This window comes from Pithys albifrons, chromosome 18 (assembly GCF_047495875.1).
Source record: "Pithys albifrons albifrons isolate INPA30051 chromosome 18, PitAlb_v1, whole genome shotgun sequence".
Taxonomy (NCBI): Eukaryota; Metazoa; Chordata; class Aves; order Passeriformes; family Thamnophilidae; genus Pithys; species Pithys albifrons.
The window spans coordinates 2,260,734-2,280,250 of NC_092475.1; the positions used below are offsets into that span (position 1 = coordinate 2,260,734).

The 19,517-nt window shown below is 48.5% G+C and overlaps 1 protein-coding gene and 1 non-coding gene across 9 annotated transcripts; both read left to right on the plus strand.

Moving 5' to 3' along the window:
* Positions 1-338: 338 nt before the first annotated feature.
* Positions 339-16,676, plus strand: TPD52L2 (TPD52 like 2). 8 transcript variants are annotated; one of them, XM_071572604.1, is made up of 10 exons: positions 339-430; positions 1,379-1,518; positions 2,619-2,767; positions 3,600-3,659; positions 5,016-5,075; positions 9,049-9,150; positions 12,959-12,985; positions 13,363-13,404; positions 14,662-14,710; positions 14,923-16,676. In XM_071572604.1, exons 1-10 carry the CDS (start codon positions 412-414, stop codon positions 15,016-15,018), a joined length of 744 nt encoding a protein of 247 aa, XP_071428705.1. In that variant the 5' UTR covers positions 339-411; the 3' UTR covers positions 15,019-16,676. The 8 variants fall into 8 exon arrangements, with proteins under 8 accessions (XP_071428705.1, XP_071428708.1, XP_071428709.1 ...); XM_071572605.1 differs by having other exon boundaries at positions 347-430; positions 1,406-1,518; XM_071572607.1 differs by lacking the exon at positions 5,016-5,075.
* A 2,745-nt stretch (positions 16,677-19,421) lies between these two features.
* On the plus strand, positions 19,422-19,493 carry TRNAE-CUC (transfer RNA glutamic acid (anticodon CUC)). Its single transcript has one exon. It is a non-coding gene; the product is annotated as a tRNA-Glu (tRNA).
* The last annotated feature ends 24 nt before the right edge of the window (positions 19,494-19,517 follow it).

The window sequence follows — 19,517 nt, forward strand, 5'->3', positions numbered from 1 at the left end:
CACACACACACAGTGACACACACACGTGACACACACAGCGCCACACACAGAGTGACACACGTGACACACAGAGTGACACACATAGAGTGACACACACGGTGACACACACACGGTGACACACACACAGTGACACACACACAGTGACACACACACAGAGTGACACACACAGTGACACACACGGTGACACACACACACAGTGACACACACACACACACACAGTGACACACACAGAGTGACACACACAGTGACACACACACACAGTGACACACACACACGTGTCACTGTCACCGTGGCGACGCGCCGGGTGACGCGCAGTGCCCGCGACCCTCCCCGGAACGGGCGGGCGGCGCGCTCTGAGCGCGTCACCGGGGGCGGTGGCGGCGGCGGCGGCAGGACGGGCCTGGGGCCGCCATGGAGAGCGCGAACCAGGGTACGGCCCGGGGGAACACAGCGGGGCTGCGGGGCCCGCTTGGCTTGGGCCGGGGGGTGTCGGGAGCGGGAGGTGCCGCTGCCATGATGCGGGACGCGGCCCCGGCGGTGGGCGCGGCCCCGGGGATGGGCAACGGCCCCCGCGATGGACAGCGGGCCCGGGGATGGACAGCGGGCCCGGGGATGGACAGCGGGCCCAGAATGGACAGCGGCCCCGGGGATGGACAGCGGCCCCGGGGATGGACAGCGGCCCCGGGGACGGACAGCAGCCCCGGGGGTCGCTCCGCGAGCCGCGGCTCTGCTCTCTCCCCGCCGGGCTCGTTCCCGACCCCCAGGCTCGTTCCTCATTCCCAGGCTCGTTCCTCATTCCCAGCTTCATTCCCCATTCCCAGGCTCATTCCCCATCCCAAGCTCGTTCCTCGTTCCCAGGCTCGTTCCCCATTCCCAGGCTCGTTCCCCATTCCCAAGCTCGTTCCCCATTCCCAGCCTCGTTCCCCATTCCCAAGCTCGTTCCCCATCCCAAGCTCGTTCCCCATTCCCAGGCTCGTTCCCCATTCCCAGCCTCATTCCCCATCCCCAAGCTCGTTCCCCATTCCCAGCCTCGTTCCCCATTCCCAAGCTCGTTCCCCATCCCCAGGCTCGTTCCCCATTCCCAGCCTCGTTCCCCATTCCCAGGCTCATTCCCCATCCCAGCCTCGTTCCCCATCCCCGGGCTCGTTCCCCCCCCCGGACTTTCCCCCCCTCTCCCCGGTGCTGTCCCAGCCCCGGTGCCGGTCCTGCCCGGAGATGCCGCTGTGGATTCCAGAGATGCTCGTGTGGGAAAGTCCAGGGGCAGGTTTTTAGGCTTTTTAGGTTTCTCTTCCCCTTTCCCCCCTCCCATCCCACGGCCCCTGCTTTGCATAACGCGCCGGCTGCTTATTGAGTGCCCTCTGCTCCTTGTCTGTGACAGATATCAACCTTAACTCTCCCAACAAAGGTCTGCTGGCCGATGCCATGACGGACGTGCCCGTGGATAACGCGGCTCGGAGCGCTGCGCCCGAGGGATTGACCCTGGCCGAGGAGGAGGAGCTGAGGTCGGAGCTTGCCAAGGTAGGGCGGGGGGGACTGGGATTGTCACTTGTGTTCTGCTGGGAAGGAACAAACAGGAGCCACGGGAGCAGCTCTGGTTGTTTTGTTGGTGGTTTTTTGTTTCATAGTGTTACCTTTGGGTCTCTCAGCTAATTGTTAAAATGCACAAAGCTGGCAGGTACTTCAAACGCTGTGGTGTGTTGTTTGTGCTTTCCCAGAACAGCCTAATTTAGGGCTTGAAGGAAATAAGTGGCTTTGATGCCACATGAGCTTAGTGTAGGCTTTTAGCTCCATTTGAAGCAAGAAGACACTTTAGGCAAATGCTATGCAAAAGAAACTGTTTTTTTCCTTTGGAAACCGAAACAATGGAGCACCTAAAGTGGTTTTTTCCTCCCTTTTTCTCTTAAATACTTATTACACTTTATAGGCACCAAAAATGGTTGCCAATATGCTTTCAAAGAGCTGAGACTTTGTAATGTGCCACCCCAAAGTCTGAGCACCTTTTTGGGTTTAAAGATCAGTTAATAATTTTTATCTGAAACATGGCTGAAGATAATTGCAGCTCCTTTTTTGGTGTCCTTTCCTTCCTTTGAGACTCTTGTGGTGTTTCTTTGACTTGCATATTTTGACAAGGGGGCACTTTGATGCTCTGGGTGACCACACAGAGCTTGGTGAGCTGCAGTTGAAGTAGAAATGAACCCTCTCTGCCTGGAAGCATCTGCAGAGTGCTTTGGAAGTGTTGTAAGAGAGATCTCTGAGGAGAAACTCTGCTTTAATGATATCAGAGGAAAAGAATCAAAATATAAAACCTTCATTAATAAGGTTTGGCAACAGAATTGCATCTACTGTTGAAATTACAACACAGGGAATGGAGTTTGTGCCACGAAGTCACCACTCCAGTGACTTGTCTGGGTGTTTTCCCAGTTGAAGTTTGATCTGTAAGCCTCCCATTCCAGTACAGTTCATAGGGAATTGAATCACTCTGAATGCACCTGATGTTCTTCCCAGTTTTTAAAATTATGTTACCAAAACCTTGCTGTTTTTGAGGGATGTAGAAAGTTGGCTTAATTTCCAAATTTTACTGAACTCTGATTTAAGACAAACCTCTGTCACTCTCTAAGGTTGAAGAAGAAATTGGTACTCTCAGACAAGTTCTGGCAGCTAAAGAGAGACACTGTGGGGAGCTGAAGAGGAAGCTGGGGCTGACTCCCCTGGATGGGTTGAAGCAAAACCTGTCCAAAAGCTGGCACGATGTGCAAGTGTCCAACGCGTAAGTGCTGCTTGTGATTCACCTGTGCTTTAGCAGGATTCTGTGTGATGCTTCCCAGCAGTATTCCAGAGCTTTTCCCACTGAATGGAGGCTTTTCCTCTGATGGGTATATAGAGTAAAAGGCACTTAAGAAAAAAAAATCATTGCTTTTTTATGTCTGCGTAAACTGAACTTCCATCTCTGTGATCTGGATAAGTTGTTGCCAGGTGCTCTTTCCCATGGTGTTAATGATCTGGATCACCACATAATGGTCCAGTTTGCCCATTTCTCCCCATTCTTTGAGGCAGAGGTGGCTGCTCCCTTGTTCTGAACTCAGGCTCAGAGGGAAGTGCAGGCAGTTTCACAGCTCTGCTAGTTCAGAGCTTTTCCTGGGTCATACAGGCTGAATTAAAAGCTTGCACTTCCTGGGAAACATTCTGTGATATTAATGTGCATTATCAGAGTCGTCTCTGCCTAAAGAAGGTGTGAAGTGAGACTGACTCGCTGAGGTGGCATTAAGGGTTTGGTCACTGCTGTGCCCTGACAGCACCAAAAGTGGAGTCCAAGAGGTAAGTTCCACCCTGCAGTGGGGGGTCAGAGGCTCTGGGTGCCCATAGAGACTTTATTCAGGCTAAAAAATCTCTGATTTAACTGGGATTTGGAGTTACTGACAGCCATACTGCAGAGCAGATCACTGAGCTGTTCATCTCACTGTTTATTCTTTCCCTTTTCCTCATCTTCCCTCCTCCATCCCTGCCCCATTTCTGTTATTCCTTTGTCACTGAAATCTGTGTCATTGTCTTCTAAAAAAATGAATATTAAAGTTATATTCATTAACACTTTCTGTTTCTAGTTATGTGAAAACATCTGAGAAACTTGGAGAGTGGAATGACAAAGTGACACAGTCTGACTTGTGAGTGCCTCGGGCTCCTCAGCATCACCTCCTTGCTCCTTGCTGCCTTTCCCAGTTTGTGCTGCTCCTTGTTCTCACAGGCATCAGGGCTTGGTTGGGAGCTGGAAGCCTCGTGAAGCAGGATTGCTCCTTACAGCATGCCTGGCTTCCAGCTAGAAACATCCCTCAGTTGCAGAAGAGATGAGGAAATGCCACTGCCATCCTCTCTCCCATGGTCTTGCTTTTGCAGAAGAAAAATTCCAATCAGTTACCAGACCACATTTTATATATAAAAAAAGAGGGGACAAAAATTTAACCACAGTTTCCCTTCAGCTGGTAATTGGTGGGTTACTGTGTTGTTTTCAGATGTCTTATTAGTGAACCTCAGTCTTTACTGTGAAACTATTTCTGTTCTCATGTCAGGTGTGGTAGGAATCAGTTTGACTCTTGCCTTTCTGTAGGGCCACCTGTGAGAGAAGGGGCTGGAGGTGTTTCCTTGTAGTTTAAAGCAGGGCCTGTGCAACTGCCAGCATGTTCCTGAGCTTCTGAGTCTTCTGCATTGATGTGTGAACCTTCTCCTGATGCCAGCACTAGAAAGCCATGGATGTTAGTCTTTGCTGTGTATCCAATTATATCAGACCTCTGTTCATGTTAGACGTGAGTCACTGATTCCTGCTGCACAGCTGGACCTAAGGGAGCCCTTTAATGTTTTCTGCACTGAAATTTCTCTCTCTCTGCCTTGTGTTGAAGGAGATGATAGTTTAGCTAAGAGGGAAATGTGGATTGGGAGCATCCCATCCTTAGGCAAGGTGGCACTGATGTGGTTGGGGCGAGTGAATTCTGAGTGATGTGAACTGCCTGTGATACGTCCCCTCCTCTGAGCTGGGAGCAGCCACGTTCTGTAGTGCTTGTGTATGTTTTGTAGCTCCAGTGTTAGTTCCCACAGCCCCTAAGGTGGTGTTTTGTGGGTAGAGAAACACAATTTCTGAAGATTAGAAAACAAAAGTGTGGCAGTCACATTTTTTTGGCCTTGAGCTCAGTTCACTGCCCTGTGCTTTTAATAGAGAGCTGCCACACAGCAGGTAGGAAGGGAGCAGAAGATGCAAAGTCTTTCAATTCTTGACACCTTCTGAACTGCAAGCTTTGTTTCTTTGTGCTCAGTATTTGAACATACTTAAATAAAAGAAACTGGGGCTCAGGTGTCTCCCTGCCTCCCAAACAGCTCTTTTCCTTCTGGCTGTAATGGAGAGGCTGAAGCTGTTGTCAGAGAAGTCTCTGATACTGGAATTGTAAAGAGTCACTAATGATGTGGAAAGTGTCAGAAGAAGCACCTGCAGTGGGTCTGGGTGCTGCCTCTAACCTCCCTTGTGTTTGTAGATATCTTTCAGCCAGCAGCACACTGGAGGACTGGAATGAAAAATTAACTCAATCAGAAGCGTGAGTGTCTTAACCTTCAGCATTAACAAGTGCCTTCCCAACTCTGCTGCCACTACTGTGCTGTGCCCCTTCTCCCAGTCCTCTGCTTTCACTAGATCTGTTTAGATATTTATCTTTTCTAGCTTTCACTTTTTTAACCCAATAAATGCCTTTTCTGGGAGAGGGAGCTTTTCCCCAGGTTCAAATGATTTCATTGTGATCCAAGTGATACTGTACAAATTCCTGCCTGCTCCCAGGAACTGGCTGAAGCCCCTGGGTAGCTGAGACCTGTGTGCCACACCTTATACCTTCAGCTGAGAACCTGTGGGATAACCAAACTGACCTCTACTTGTGCTCTCAGAAAGGAGGAGCTTTTTGGGTTTTTTTTTGCTGTGGTACCTGATGAGAGCAGATAGAGCTGCAGTGTCCAGAGCAGCTATTCTGTCATGTTGGGGCCACAACTGGACTCACCCAGCTTAAACCTCACAGCTCTTCTACTCCAGTTGTTGACTGCAAAGCTCTTTTAGATGTGTTTTTATTAAATGCCTGAAATGAAATTCTTATCTGGACTAAATTATGGAAGGGTATTATGGAAGTTGGCCTTTGTCCTTCTCACTGTGCCTTTCCCACAGTGTGTAGGGCAGTCCCTTGCAGTGCTGCAGTGGGAGCAGGGAGGTTGTGTCGCTGTTTTCTGGGCTGCTTTAAACCGTGGTAAGGTGGGTCTGAGGTGTGAGCCAGCTCTTCCTGTTCTTTGCAGAGGGTATGAAATGGCTGGTTATCAGCACTGCCTTTGAATGGGCAGTGTTCTTCCTAAGATGGTTCAAAGAGGAGCAGAGATAAAAAGTAGCAGAAAAACCTTTCAAGTGTGCCCGTCTACTTTGAACTTCTGTTCTCTAGATTAAGAAGCTGTAAACTGTCACTATTTCACTTGCTAAGTAGAGTGACCTTGGGTTTTATGCTGGCTGACAGTGTGGCTGACTCCAGGGGTGTTTAATCAGAGTTCCTCCCTGGGTGTGCCTGCTGGAGTAGAAAACTTGTGGTTGTCTCTGTTTCCCTGTACTTCATAAGCACCAGAAATGTGGCGGAAATGTGATTTTGTGGAGCACTTAGGGCCTGAATAGCTGGGACACTGTTAGTTTTCCTGCTTGCTTTGGCACCAGGCAGTGACAGTCAAGGTGTTTGAAGTGAGAGGTGAGGCCATTGAAAGGTGAGATTCCAGCAGTGTTTCAGAACTCAGTCAGAATTACTGCTTCTAAGTCTAAAGTTCACTAAGTGCACAGAGGCAAGTTCGAGAAGGATGAGCTTTTATTCATATGTCTTGGGTTTCTTATGCAAATGAATCCTCTTTCCTGTTTCAGAGCTGCTCTGCATTGTAACTAGCAGGGCTCCTGACTGAACTGGCCCAACTCTTGACCTTCCAGTGCTTTTGTGTGCTGTGGAATTTCCTGGTGTGGCCATTCCTGGCCACAGACTTGCCCTCTGCATGGACAGGGCAAAATCCATCCCAGTCTGTTCCTAGATCCAATTTCACTGTAACCAGGACATAAAATGACTTAGATGGTTTGTGTTTTTGGCCAGACAGCTCAAATGGTGATTGCTGTATAAAAGCAAGTGAGAGGGAGCTGCTATTAATGGATAAAGGAGGATTTGGGGGTGCAGGTGTTTCTCTTCCCTGTCAGGGTTTACAGGAGAGGGGTACAGTGAAATGTTGGAATACCATGGAATGAATAGCACAGGGCAGAGATCATTTCTGCAGCTTTTGCTACAGCCAATTGCCTGTAGTAAGACAGGGTATTAACGAGAGCTTTTATTTATTACTCCCAGATTTGGATTATTCCATTGTGCTTTGTGCTGGTGCTAAGGGAAGAAAGTGAGTGCCTGTGGATTTAAACCTGTGGAAAACCTGGCTATGGTGCTTGCAGGAGAAGAGTTGCAACTTCTAGGTCAGGGCTGTACTTAAGGTGCATTAAAGTCTTGTGTGAGCTGATCCCTGGTTGTCACAGATGCAGCTCCACATGTGTGGCTGGTGGCAGTTCTGGGTTGGAGCTGCTCACCCCCTGTGCCCCCTGGCTCTGCCTCCTGCACATGTAGGTGTGGGAGCTGTGGGAGCAGAACTAGGCTGGCCATCTGATCCAGCTGCTGCTTTTTTGTCCTTCCAACTGTGTATTTAATCCAGGTCGTTTCCTGGATGTGGATTGCTGTGCCAGCACACATAGTTGTGCTGGAGGAAGGAGGACACTTGGGCAGAGGCAGCAGCACCCGAGTGCTCCATCTGCAGTTACTGTGAGGGTTCTGCTGTCAGGTGTGGAAAATACGTTTGGAAAATCTCTGCTCTTTATCTGCTGAGCCTGGACATAATCCCTGGAAGGTTGTAGGGTGTGCATGGTGTGATGGTGTCTCCTGAGGGGGCAAAGCAAAGCATTGCTCAGGGCTGAGCTGTGGGACCTGAGAGCCAACAGACCTGCAGGCAGCACTGCAGAGTCTGGAGAGCATGGGGTGTTCCATATTTGTGAGGCAGCTGTAAATCCAACCCTGTGACAGGGCTCAGCCTGGCTGCTGGAGGCAGGGAGTGGGATCCTCCCCAGACACAGGGATGGCAGTGGGAAGGTGTGGCTGAGCACAAGCAGCGTTGATGCTGAGCAGTTCATTCCTAAATTGTCCTGAGGTGCAGAGGTTTGTGCTGTGCAGGGGCAGTGTTGAGGCCTTGCTGTTGAAACACACTCAGGTTCTTCTGGATTTGCTGAATTCAAGAGGAATTGGTCTAAAAAACATGTGGGTTGCAGGAATTCTCTTTCAGGAGCAGGAGGAGGGAAGGAAAAGCTGGTGCAGTTTTGCCCTGCTCTGCAGAAGTCTCATGGACATTCATCAATGATCCTTGTGGGTCCCTTCCAACTCAGAACAGTCTGTGATTCTGTGATTATTCAGAAATGCTTGTCTGTGGTCTCAAAAACCCAAACCCAGCAAACCATCATGTTGTAATTGGAATTGCTCAAATCCAGTTCAGGTGCTGTGGTGCTGTCCCTGCTTTTCTGTCTGGAGAGAAGGAGCTGTAAGTCAGCTCTCATCGTGGTGTTTGTAGCTGGGGGAGCTCAGGCATGGGAGGCTGTTTATAATGCCCTTCTCCTAAATGTCCTCATCAGGCAAAAAATAATCTCAGATGAAATATTTTGAATAAAAAAATTCGACTTCAAATGTTGAACTCATTTTCCAGCCTGAGTATTTTCTTTATAGTTTCAAGAATGACATAAATCTAGATGTTAATCACCAACTGTGGAATAGTTTAGAGAGAACCAGTTAATGAAAGTGGCTCAAAGAATCTTTGTTCCAGAGATTAGTCTCATCTGAGGGAAACAAAAGTTCTCAAGTGTCTGTCTCCTCCAGCCTGGGTATAAACTCAAATAATCAGTGACAAATACAAACTGTCAAACTTCTTACCTATTGTGGTTAATGGTAACTGATGGGAAACTTCTCTACCAATTTATTTCTAAACTGCAGTTGTAGAGATAATGCTGATTCTCCTGCATTTCCTTTCTGTATTGGTCCTGCCTCTTGCCCCTCTCCTCCAAAATCTGACATGACAAGAAATGCTGTAACTGCCTCAAGTCTGCAAGGGTAGTATGGAATAATTCCTACATTTATTTCCTCAGGAGACCAAAAGGTGGTTGTAGAGCTGTTAAAATACAGTGCTGTGGTGTCAGACTGCAATGTGGAAAGTTGGGTTTGCTTTGGGGTTTTTTTGCAAATGTTCTTCAGATTTAGGAACATATGGTCAAAATGGCAAAGTGAGTTTATGGGAAGATTAATCCTGCACTGTTTGTTTTTTAAAAACATCAAATATTTGGATATATGCAAGTCTGGAAGTGGCTCTTTGAGTGAAAGTGCTGCTCACTAATCTGCCTTCTTTGCTTTAATACAAGGTCACTTTTCCAGAACTGGGGGGGCACTTTCAGATCCAACCTGTTAGTTCAGTTTATGATGTTTTTTTCCTATTTAGTTACAAGAAGACCCAGGAAACCCTTTCCCAGGCAGGACAGAAGACTTCAGCAGCCCTTTCCAATGTAGGTTCTGTTATCAGCAGGAAGCTTGGTGACATGAGGTAAGATTTCTGGTTTGCACTCCAGTGCTTTGATCTTGGTTTCAAACAGGAATGAGACTTTAGACAATAACTTATTTTCATTTTTCTGCTTAGTTGGCAGCACATTGCTGTTGATGCACTACCACCTTGTGTGTGGCCCTGGGCATTGTAGGTTAGGACAAATTAAACACTTATTGAGGATTTATTGATGGTATAAAACCTGTTCTAAGGGATTTAACTTTGCTTTGGTTTAGAAGAACTGACCAAACATTTTTAGCAGCTTTCTCCCATTTACTCTCAGATGGTTTCACTGCAGCTTTTATGTCACATGTAAGAAACCAGTCATAAAGTTTCCCTTTTCCACTCCTTACTGGATTATGGAGCTGTGTTTTCTCAGTGTTACTGCTTTGGGTCATCCCTCCTGTGCTCTGTTATGAATTAAGACAGGGCAAAGTGTGGATGCCACATTCCATGTGGTCTCTGGCCCTGTGTGGTGACATTCTGTGGAAAAGGGCAGTGTGTCTTCCAGGCATGTTGGTTGGAAAATACCACTTGATTCAGAAGATTATGACAACATTAAAACTTTGTTCCCATGGGTGGTGGTTATCTTGAGTCACCTTAAGCAGATGACCACTGAAGTAATTGCAAATTTAAACCTCTCCAAACTGGGAGGAGGGGCTGGTTCCTCTGCCTGAGGTTCTTGCCCTGTGAGTTTTTCAGCTGTACAAAGTTTGAGGTTAAAATTGGTGATTTAGCTGCTTTTCAGCACTTTAAGCTTCCCCACTAATGGCAGCATCCAAATTTTTCAATAAGAATCCCTTGACCACGTTTTCTTGGATTTGAGAGTTAATTTTGAATATCCAGCCTGTCTGGGTTACTAAGGAAGGATTCTTAGAGTTTATATTTAACATGCTGTATCAGACCTTGGATTGAATGGGTAGCTGTCATTCTTTGTAGGGAATTTCCTATTCCACTGTGGCTGGGAGTATCCACGTGGTAAGAACTTATTGGTCTCTGATCACACAATCCTGATTTATTCTGGTTCTGTCCTCAGTGAGTTGGTTACTGTGTTCCTGGAGGGGATTTTTTGGTGTTTTCAGTAGCTCACAGCTCTGAATTTGGCAGAGGACTAGCTGGCTCCCTACCTTTTCCAGCATTCAAGTTGTAACTTTTTTTTCTTGGAAACTCCCTAGTTGGCTGGAAGAAGAGATTTTCGTGTGATCACAGCAGATTTCAGATACAAGATGTGGTGGGAACTCATTTTGCCAAACTGATAAGTAAATTTGCTGCCTGACTTCTGCAGCCTGGCCAGGCTGTTGCAGCAAAGGGGTGGGAATGGTGCATTTTGGGAGCAAACAGGGAACTCCTGAGCAGTGTTGCCACCAGCAGGAGCTGTTTGGACAGGCTTGGTCCTGCCTGTTGTCTTTAGCAGGAAGAATGCAGGTCCTGCAGCTGCACAAAGGTTTGTGCCATGCCAGGAGCAGATGGTGGAGGGAGGAGACACCGAGGGGCTCTCCTGGTGCCAGAGCTGGCCTGGCACAGTCACTGTGTAAAAATGGCCATGAAATCAGCTGGCCTAGGAAGCAGCCAGGCTCTTGCAGCAATGGTTTTGCTCAGCATCAGTCATCAAATTAAATATCTGCATTCCTTTTCATAGCTGATTCCTTGGGTGAGGTGTTACAAAATAGAGGCAGCTTCTGTCTTACCACTTGGGAGTCCCTGCCAAAGTTACTTCAGCAGGATTTGTGTTTGTGGCCCTGTGGGGGAACACAGTAATGATTTTTTTTAAGACTTTTGGGTTTTGTGTGCATATATAAACAGACTTCTGTCTTCTGTGCTACATCCAAGTCTTCCTATTTCTGATTCTGAATAAGGTTTAACTCTGAGCATAAGTTTCTGCAGGAACTGTCCCACTGTTCACCCTTGCCAGGTGCAACTCTGGTGTTCTGATGTGTGATCAGGAGTGAAGTCTGTTTTGTTGCTGTGGTCACTGCTCTGAATGAGTGATTTCTGTTCCCAGAGAATCTCTGACAGGCCTTGGAGCCTACACTGCAACCTCTGTTACTGTACACTGGGGTTTTTCCCACCTTACACCACAAATTCACTTGTAAAGCAAGTTTATTTTCCAGCACTGGAAGTGTTGAGATAACAGAAGGGATTTCCTTGTTTAGTCAGCCTTCACTGGCTGATAAATGGGAGGAAAGTTGATGAATGGGACAGAGCCTCGGATACCCCGAGGGCGTGGGTGTAATTCCATTTAAAATGCTTGGACCAAAATGGTATTAAACACAAGCAATGTGCCCCTGGGTTAAATCTTTAGGGTTGCTGTATTCTGGTCAAAATAATTTTAAATGTTTTGGGTGTGGATTATAAGGAGACCTTGTGAAGTTGATGTAACCTTGTGCTGGCTCCATTGGGTTGCTTTGAGGGGAGAAAATGTACCTTAGTGGGTGGGATTGTTTCAAATCTTGGCCAGTTGAGCCTTTTCTGTTATCTCCACCTACAGTTAAAAAATAAATTGGCTTTTAGACATTCTGTTCCTGCATTTTACTGGTTCCAGTGAACTGCACAATTGAAGTGTTTTCTTTTTGTTGCTTTGTGGGTTTGTGTCCACCACTCTGATGAAGTTTGCTGCTGTATGTAATGCTACAAGCAAATTCATTATGCAGTGTTAGCCTGATCCCAAAAGTACCTGCAAATTCCTGAATTAATGCAAACTTTAAATCCTTTAACTTGAAAATCCCAGAATTTTAAAGGAGGAAAAGGGTTATTGGTGGGTCCAGGCCAAGACACTGAACAAGCAAAGCAAGTGCTTGTGGTGTTGCTTAGAGCAGCTCGGTGCATGGATGTGTTATCTGTGTTGTTCTCCTTTAAGCAACAGTCAGTAGAAAGACAATTTATTTCACATGCAAAGGCAGCATTTCAAGGAGTCTGCCCAGCCAAAGAGCTGACTTGGATGCATGGGGAAATGAAACCACAGAGCCCAACATCTTTGCTCTGCCTGTCAGGAAAAGCCCTTGTACTCCTTGCCAAGTACTTCACATCCAGCTTGCCATGACTGCTTCCTGCTACAGAGACAAAAGTTATATTTACATGGAATAAAACACTGTTCTGGCAGGAGAAGCTCCTTTAGAGCTTCATGATAATCTTACTAACAGAAGTAGGAAACCTTGGTCTGTTGTTTCAGACTGCTGAGATGCTCCTGCATTTCAGAATCCCAACCTAAAAATGGGCAACCAGGTTATGGGGTAAACATGATACCTTTAATCTTGACTTTATTAGGCTGTGCATTTGTTCTCTGAGCTGTAAATTTGAGATTTGCAGGCTTGGCAAGATAATGTGCAGGTTTCCATTGCAGGTCGCCCTTAGACAAGTTCTCCCCAGAAGTCCAAGCAATGCTGTCTTTGCATGAGAGACCGTGTGGGATTTGGGGGAAGGAAATATCTCTACCAATTTAGCTGGTGCTTGGTAGAACCTTCAATTTAGAAAAGAAAAAGTGCTTAAAACAAACATGTGAAAGCAATGGATGGGAATAGGAAATGTTTTGTTTTGCTGTTGCACACCCACTCCTTCCCCTCCCCAGCACCCTGGCTCTTAAGTTGCTGGAGCTGCTGTTACTGCTCTTTGGAAAACATCTCTGCTTGCCTTGAGTCAATGAACACCATTGTTTTTTCTTGCTTCTGTGATGTATTTTGAGAGTTTTTCTCCTGGGTAGTTGACTTTGCTGTCCCATGATTCTGTGACTGTGTCCCTGTGTTTAGTGTTTAGCTCTGCACAGGTTTCTGACCGTTGCTTCCTTTTTCTCTCTGCTGCCCGTGGCCTCTCCCAGGGCTCACTCCATCTCGCATTCCCTTAGGTAAGATACTCCTTAAGGCTCTGAAAGAGCATTTGTTTCTGTGCCAGGCCCTTGCAGACCTTAAAGGGTAGCTGGTTATTTAAGCCTTGCCTATACTTTTGACACAGATTGAGAAGTTATACCACAAACCAGTGCCCTGGGACTGACTTTTGTATCACAGTTGCAGTTAAATATTTGCTGTCCTGTATCTGGAAATGTAAATTCTGGGCTGCAATTATTAAATAAGGGGAAGAGGGCATGGCTTCTCCCACTTGGGTTGTCCACAGCCTGTTTGTGGACAGTGAGGGCTTCAAACCCAGGGTTGTGCTCCTTTTGCACGGTGTCAGTGTAAAGTTGTCTCTAACTTTTCCCTCCTTGTCCCAAACGCTTCCGAGCAGCAGCTACTCCATTCGCCACTCCATAAGTATGCCAGCCATGAGGTAATGTAGCACCAACCTGTGTCTCCTGAGGGGGGCTGGGGGGTACAGCTGCCTCCATCACTGCTGGTGGGTTTGTTCTGATTTGTGCAACTGGTTCTCCCCTTGAGCAGCCCCTGCTCTGAGCATGGATTAACCACAGCCTGAGGTCTGACTGTTCAAGGGGGGGTTTACCTGTTATCTCTTGTGGTTATTGGCACCTGTGTTGTTCTTGGACTAAGTGCAGTGTTGCACCTGTACCCAGGTCTGGTTGAAATTCACAGCTGAAGGGCAGGATTACAATTCTCTCACCATGTACAATGTGGCCATTGTTAATGCCAAGATGAATCTTAACTAGAACCCTCTGTCTCCATCCTGGACTCTCAGTGTCCTTCTTAGGCTTCCCTTGTGGTGCCTTAGGTGGTGATCTCCTTGCAGGACAAATGACTGCCAGGGCTGGACAAGGCCTGCAGAACCTCTCTCGTTCATCCCCATTCCAGATCAAGGGAGGTTATTTTATGGCTGCAAATACAAAGTGATTCCTTGGAACAAAAATAACTGAGATGAGACGAGTCATCTCGCAGCGCTCCTGCAGCCTGGCCCGGGGGAGCAGCTCTCTGAGTAATTGCCTGCTCTGGAAGCTTCAGTGCAGAGCTCTCCCTGAAACCCTTTGCCAGCAAAGCAGCTTGTTGGGTTGTCAAACAATTGACCTGGTTTTCTTTGCTAGAAATATGAAATGCTCTGATTAATTTATTACGCCGTGGTTTTCATGAGCATTTCCTGATGCAAATGATCACTCCTGTAGAAATAAAACTGCTGATAGGTGCAGGCATATGGCTCTTCCGCTTCCCACCCATGGGATGTGATATGGGAAACCAAAGCCTTTGTTTTAAACCTTCTCAGCTTTCCCTTTCCATTATTTAAAACAAGATGTTTTTAGTCAAAAGCCTTGTAAAACTAAGAGCTGGTTTCTTCTCTACTTACCCTGCCTTGGTTCCCTGGTGGTCTAGGACTTGTTTCCCTCAAGATTTTAGTTTAAGCAATTGAGTGGATTGCACGTGGTCTAAATGTTGTCCTCCAGAGTTTGTATGTGGTGTTCTTGCCTGGTGTGCCTGGGAGATCCTTGCCAAAGGCTGTGAGGAGCTGAAGTGTTCTTGGGTACTGGTGTCACTGCAGGGGAATGGCCACAGAGCCCAGTCACGCTGTGCCATTTGATATCATTAAGAACTAACTTGTCTTGATTTGTTGTTTTTTTTTTCTCTCCTCTCTTCTTTCTCTTAGGAATTCTGCAACCTTCAAGTCCTTTGAAGATAGAGTTGGGACCATAAAGGTACAGTCTGCTTTGTCTTGTAAACACACAGTATGAAGCCTTGTGCAGAAACTTTAATTTCTGCAATGTTTTTCTCATTGACTAGTTTTCGGGCAAATGGCCTCTCAGATATGTGAAGTCTTGGCTGCAGTAGGTGACCTTGACAAAGGGGAATGGACTTGGTATTCCCAGTGCTGCTTTATTGTTATCCTCACTCTCTTCTCTCCTTCCAGTCCAGGGTGGTGGGCAGCAGGGAGAACAGCACTGACAGCCTGCACTCCCCCTCGGGAGCTGGGGACAAACCTCCACAAGACAACGCTCCTTTCTAGGCCTGGATGTGGCTTTGCACGGCTGTGCACAACTGGAAGAGCCCCCTCCCTCCCAAACCTTCACCACAGCAACAACATGGCAATCCAAGAAGGGGCTGAGAGCCAGTCAGGAGAGATCCATCCTTCATTCATAGACACTGCTGCTGGATCCAAGTCAAAAAAAGAGAATGCAAAGTTTTGTACACAAATAATATTTTACACTAAAGTTTGTAGATTAAATGTATCACTGCTGTCCTTTTGGGAGAGCGTGTAAGCTGGAGTTTCCTTACAGTAGCTCAGAAATGTCACTGCTATAGATAAAACCAGTTTTCCCTTGTCTGACGGCCTGGAGCAGATCATGGCCCTGAGAAGCACGAGGAGGGCAGTTACTGGAGAAGCCAAGTGTGTGCTTAAGCACCTTTAGCTGTAGCTTCTGGCTCTGCTCTCTGTGTGGGACATGCCATGCAGCTACTCTGGATGCTCCCAGGCTTCTCCCATTACTGTTTTCTCTGGCTCTCATTGGAGCACTCTGGTAAATGGGGTAAACAGTTGATTTTTTTTTTCTGGGCTCCCAAAAGGGAAACTTCACTTAGCAGCTGCCTCGTTGTTACACTAATGCTCTAGCTTTAACAAAACTAAGAATCTTTATTTTTAAATGCAATGAACTTTAAAGAAATAAAGCTTAAAAACAGACAAAAAAAAAGAGCTTTGGCATCATATTAGGGCAATGCTCCCTTGGACTCTGAAGCTGAATTGCAAGCCTTACATCACTTACGCTTTACTTGTTTATGGTTTGTTTTCTGTAGAGAAGACTGCAAGGTTTCTAAAGCTGGTTGTTGGCACTGGAGTTTTGCATCCTGCAGTCGTAGCATGCTTATAAAGCCAGTTCTTGTGTTAAATTCAGTGGTGCACTCTGTTTCCCGAGTGTATGAAACTTGCTTCTCCCTTCTCAGCTTATGCCTTCGTTCTCAGAGGAGGAATTTCTGGAGGCTGGAATATGGATACCATTGGAGGGACCCGACTCTGCTCTCCGAGGGCTCCTCCAGCTGGTACATCTGGCTGTGACTGGATGGGTTCTCAGTTGAAAGCCCCAGCTCTAATTTTGGTTTACATAACTGGCAGAGAGTCACGGAGCTCACCCAGTCCCCCAAGGGACTGGATGTTTTTCTCTTTTGATGTCCAACTTCATTGCTCAGGAGCTGACAAATTCCAAGTTTTCTTCTAGAGGCGTGATCTTGTTCTAGTGCCTCCACATAGAAATACCTAGAGTGAGCAATTCTGTGCCTTAGAGGCGAAATGGGACTTACTCAGGTCTTTAGACTTCTGTACATATCTGGGTAGTTTTAGTGGTTTATCACCTGTGAGGGACCGAACTGTCTCTGACCCTTTAGAGAAGCAAGTTTTGACACTGATTTGGTTAATATCCATTTCCCCCACCCCTGCTCCCCTCCCTTTGCAGACCTGGGGACACAGGTTGAAATGTTAGTGGGCAGATGTACTAGGCCATAGGTGGAGTGTAGAGTGTTGTTCACTGGAGCTCCTTGTTTGACTGGAACTGGCCTTCCTGTGGGAATGGAGCCAGTGAAACGGGGACTGTGGGAGCTTGGGTATGGAACTGTTTCTCTTTAAGATAAAGTTGAGGAAACTTGTCAATAAAGGATTCCTTTGGGAGAAAATGAGGTGAATGTCATTGTCTGTTCTGTCTAACAGCACTGAACTCTGCTCTTTGGTGTTATGATCTTGTCAGGTAAATGCCAACTGCCTGCAGCAGCCTGAGGCAAGAAGCAACTGAAATATTCCAACCTATTCCTCTGGATTGTTGTCTGTGGGCTCTCCAGATGCTTTCTCGTGAAGGAATGTACTAAATAATATTTACAGTCTGATGTTTCATTTTCAAGATGCCAGACATGGTTCCCAAGCTGGTGCCTGAGCTCTGCCTGTGTCCTGGGCTGGGCAGCTCCAAGCTCCATCACCTTTCTCCCTTCACCACTGGTGCTGCAGGTGAACCTTGAGCTTCCTAGTGCTGTTTTCCTGAGCTGGGAGCGTGGGACTGCAGTCCCAGCAGTAACCTTGGCAGTGGGAGCTGAGGCTGGAGAAACTCCTAACGTGGAAAAGCTGCAGCTGTGGTGCTGGCACAGCTTGACAGTGAAACCTCTGGGAATCCGTCACCTCTTGGAAGCTCTGGCAGTCAAACAGCTCGGCACGGGGTGGGAGCAGTGCATGGATGGCTGGAGCTGGAGCTGCTCTCTCTCGAGTTTAAAAGGGCAGTGAAGAGCAGGCAATGGGTTGTGAGAGAGGCCAGCAGAGATGCTCAGTGTGCTGTTCTCAGAGGAAGGATGCCTGGCTAGGCTTGAGGCATCTGCTTGGTGCTGAGGGCTTGGGTTTGGTTTTGTGAGGTTTGAGTGTTTGTTTTGATAGTTAGAGGTCTTTTCACTACTTGACTTCAGTAAGTAAAGCTACATCTCTGCAACTGGGGGGAAGAACAGAGGGGGTGGTACAAGATTGAATCCTGGAGGAGAGATGATGCTTGGAGAGCCCAGGCTGTGGAGCTGGGGCTGTCAGAGCCTCAGGGGTGTTCCCCACCTCCCCAGTCCCTTCCAGTCAGGGATCTTGGGTTTTGCAGGAAGGACAATCAAACCTTCCTTCCTGATTACAGGCTTGGCAGGGGTTTTGTCACTTCCTGCCTTCTAAGTGTGCTCCTGGCAGCTCTTGTGGCTGCAAACGCCCGTGTTCCTTTGGGCTGAGAAGGAAAGGAGAGTTTGGGAAAGTCCAGTGCAGGGCACTGGAATTCCTGTGCCATCAAAAGGAAACTTCCACTAATGTGACAGGGAGGGCACCCATGCCCAAAGATGGGACAACTTTGGCAGAGGAGCATGAGGTGCAGGTGCATCACCCAGAATGTCAAAGGTAGAGGGAAACTGGATTGCTCCATCCCATAAAGTGGGAACAAGCAGATAAGGAGGAGAATCGAAAAGCAACTAATTGCAAAAAGCTGGAAGGAGCCACTTTTCCCTCCTGGAAATTGTCTCGACCCTCAGCTGAAACTGCAGCAAACATTCCTAAAGGAATTTGACATTTCTGTTCATGGAAGGGTTTGCACAACCACTGCAGCACTGGGATCCTGTTCCTGTCCCTGGCTGACTGAGCAGTGTCCAGAGCCGAGCCTGGACCCACTCGCTGCATCCCTGTGGGTGCTGAGGTGGGCTCAGCATCTCTTCTTGGGTGCAGACACGATGCAAGGTCAGTGTTGGAGGATGGGAGGTCCCAGGAGTCCTCTGGAACACTGGTGCTGGGGGTGGGCTGAGGATGGATCCTGAGCAAGGAGAGGGCATGTGATTCATGGCGATGACTCTGTTGGCAAATGGGATCCATCATCGTTCATTTCTTAAAAATGTGAGTCAGAGGCAGCAGACGGGAAAGGCCATTAGGGCTGCACAGAGAGGCCACAAATGCCAGCAGGGCCATGTTGGAGTGACAGGAGGGATAACTGGAACAAGTGTCCCTGCACTGGCACTGGGGTCACCACTCCAGGGGCACCTGCACTGGATGGGTGGAAGTCGGGCTTTTACCCAACACTGGGAAACAGCCGCATCCCCTGGGAAAGAGCCAGGAGCACCAGGAAACTTGAGCAACTGGGAAAGACAGACTCATGTGCTTAAAAGCCCCTGCTTTGCTCTAATTGCAAGCGCTCGTTTGTTCATTAAAGGGAATTGGCGAAGGGCTGAGCGTCGGTCAAGCACCACCAAGGCAGGGAACCCCCAGCACTGCGGCACAGGGGCGATGTGCTGGGGATGTCCCCTGTGCCATCGCAGCCCCGATCCCTGTGCCACAGCCCCTGTGCCACCGCCCCGGTGCCACCGCAGCCCCCGGTCCCTGTGCCACAGCCCCTGTGCCATAACCACGATGCCACCGCAGCCTCCGCTCCCTGTGCCATAGCCCCGGTGTCACAGCCCCGATGCCACCGCAGCCCCCGGTCCCTGTGCCACAGCCCCCGTGTCACAGCCCCTGTGCCACCACCCCGATGCCACCGCAGCTCCCGGTCCCCGTGTCACAGCCCCGGTGCCACCGCAGCTCCCGGTCCCCGTGTCACAGCCCCGGTGCCACCGCAACCTCCGGTCCGTGTGCCACAGCCCCCGTGTCACAGCCCCTGTGCCACCACCCCGATGCCACCGCAGCTCCCGGTCCCCGTGTCACAGCCCCGGTGCCACCGCAGCCCCGGTCCCTGTGTCACAGCCCCTGACCCTTGTAGCGCAGCCCCTGCCCGCTGTGCCAGCTCCGCAGCGCTCGGTGCGTGTGTCACAACTCTATAGTCCCGTGTCGCCGCATTCCCCGATTCTGTCACAGCTCCGCTGTCGCTGTCGCTGTCCCTGCCCGGCCGCGGCGGCTCCGCCTGGAATGCGGCGAGGACGACTCACTTGTATCGCTCCCTGGTGGTCTAGTGGTTAGGATTCGGCGCTCTCACCGCCGCGGCCCGGGTTCGATTCCCGGTCAGGGAAGTTCTTTTTTTCCGCGCTCTCCAT

Coding starts and splice junctions, on each gene's coding strand:
- TPD52L2 (XM_071572604.1), top strand. Junction 1,519..2,618: donor TGAGGTCGGAGCTTGCCAAG/GTAGGGCGGGGG, acceptor TCACTCTCTAAG/GTTGAAGAAGAAATTGGTAC. Junction 12,986..13,362: donor TCCATCTCGCATTCCCTTAG/GTAAGATACTCC, acceptor GCTTCCGAGCAG/CAGCTACTCCATTCGCCACT.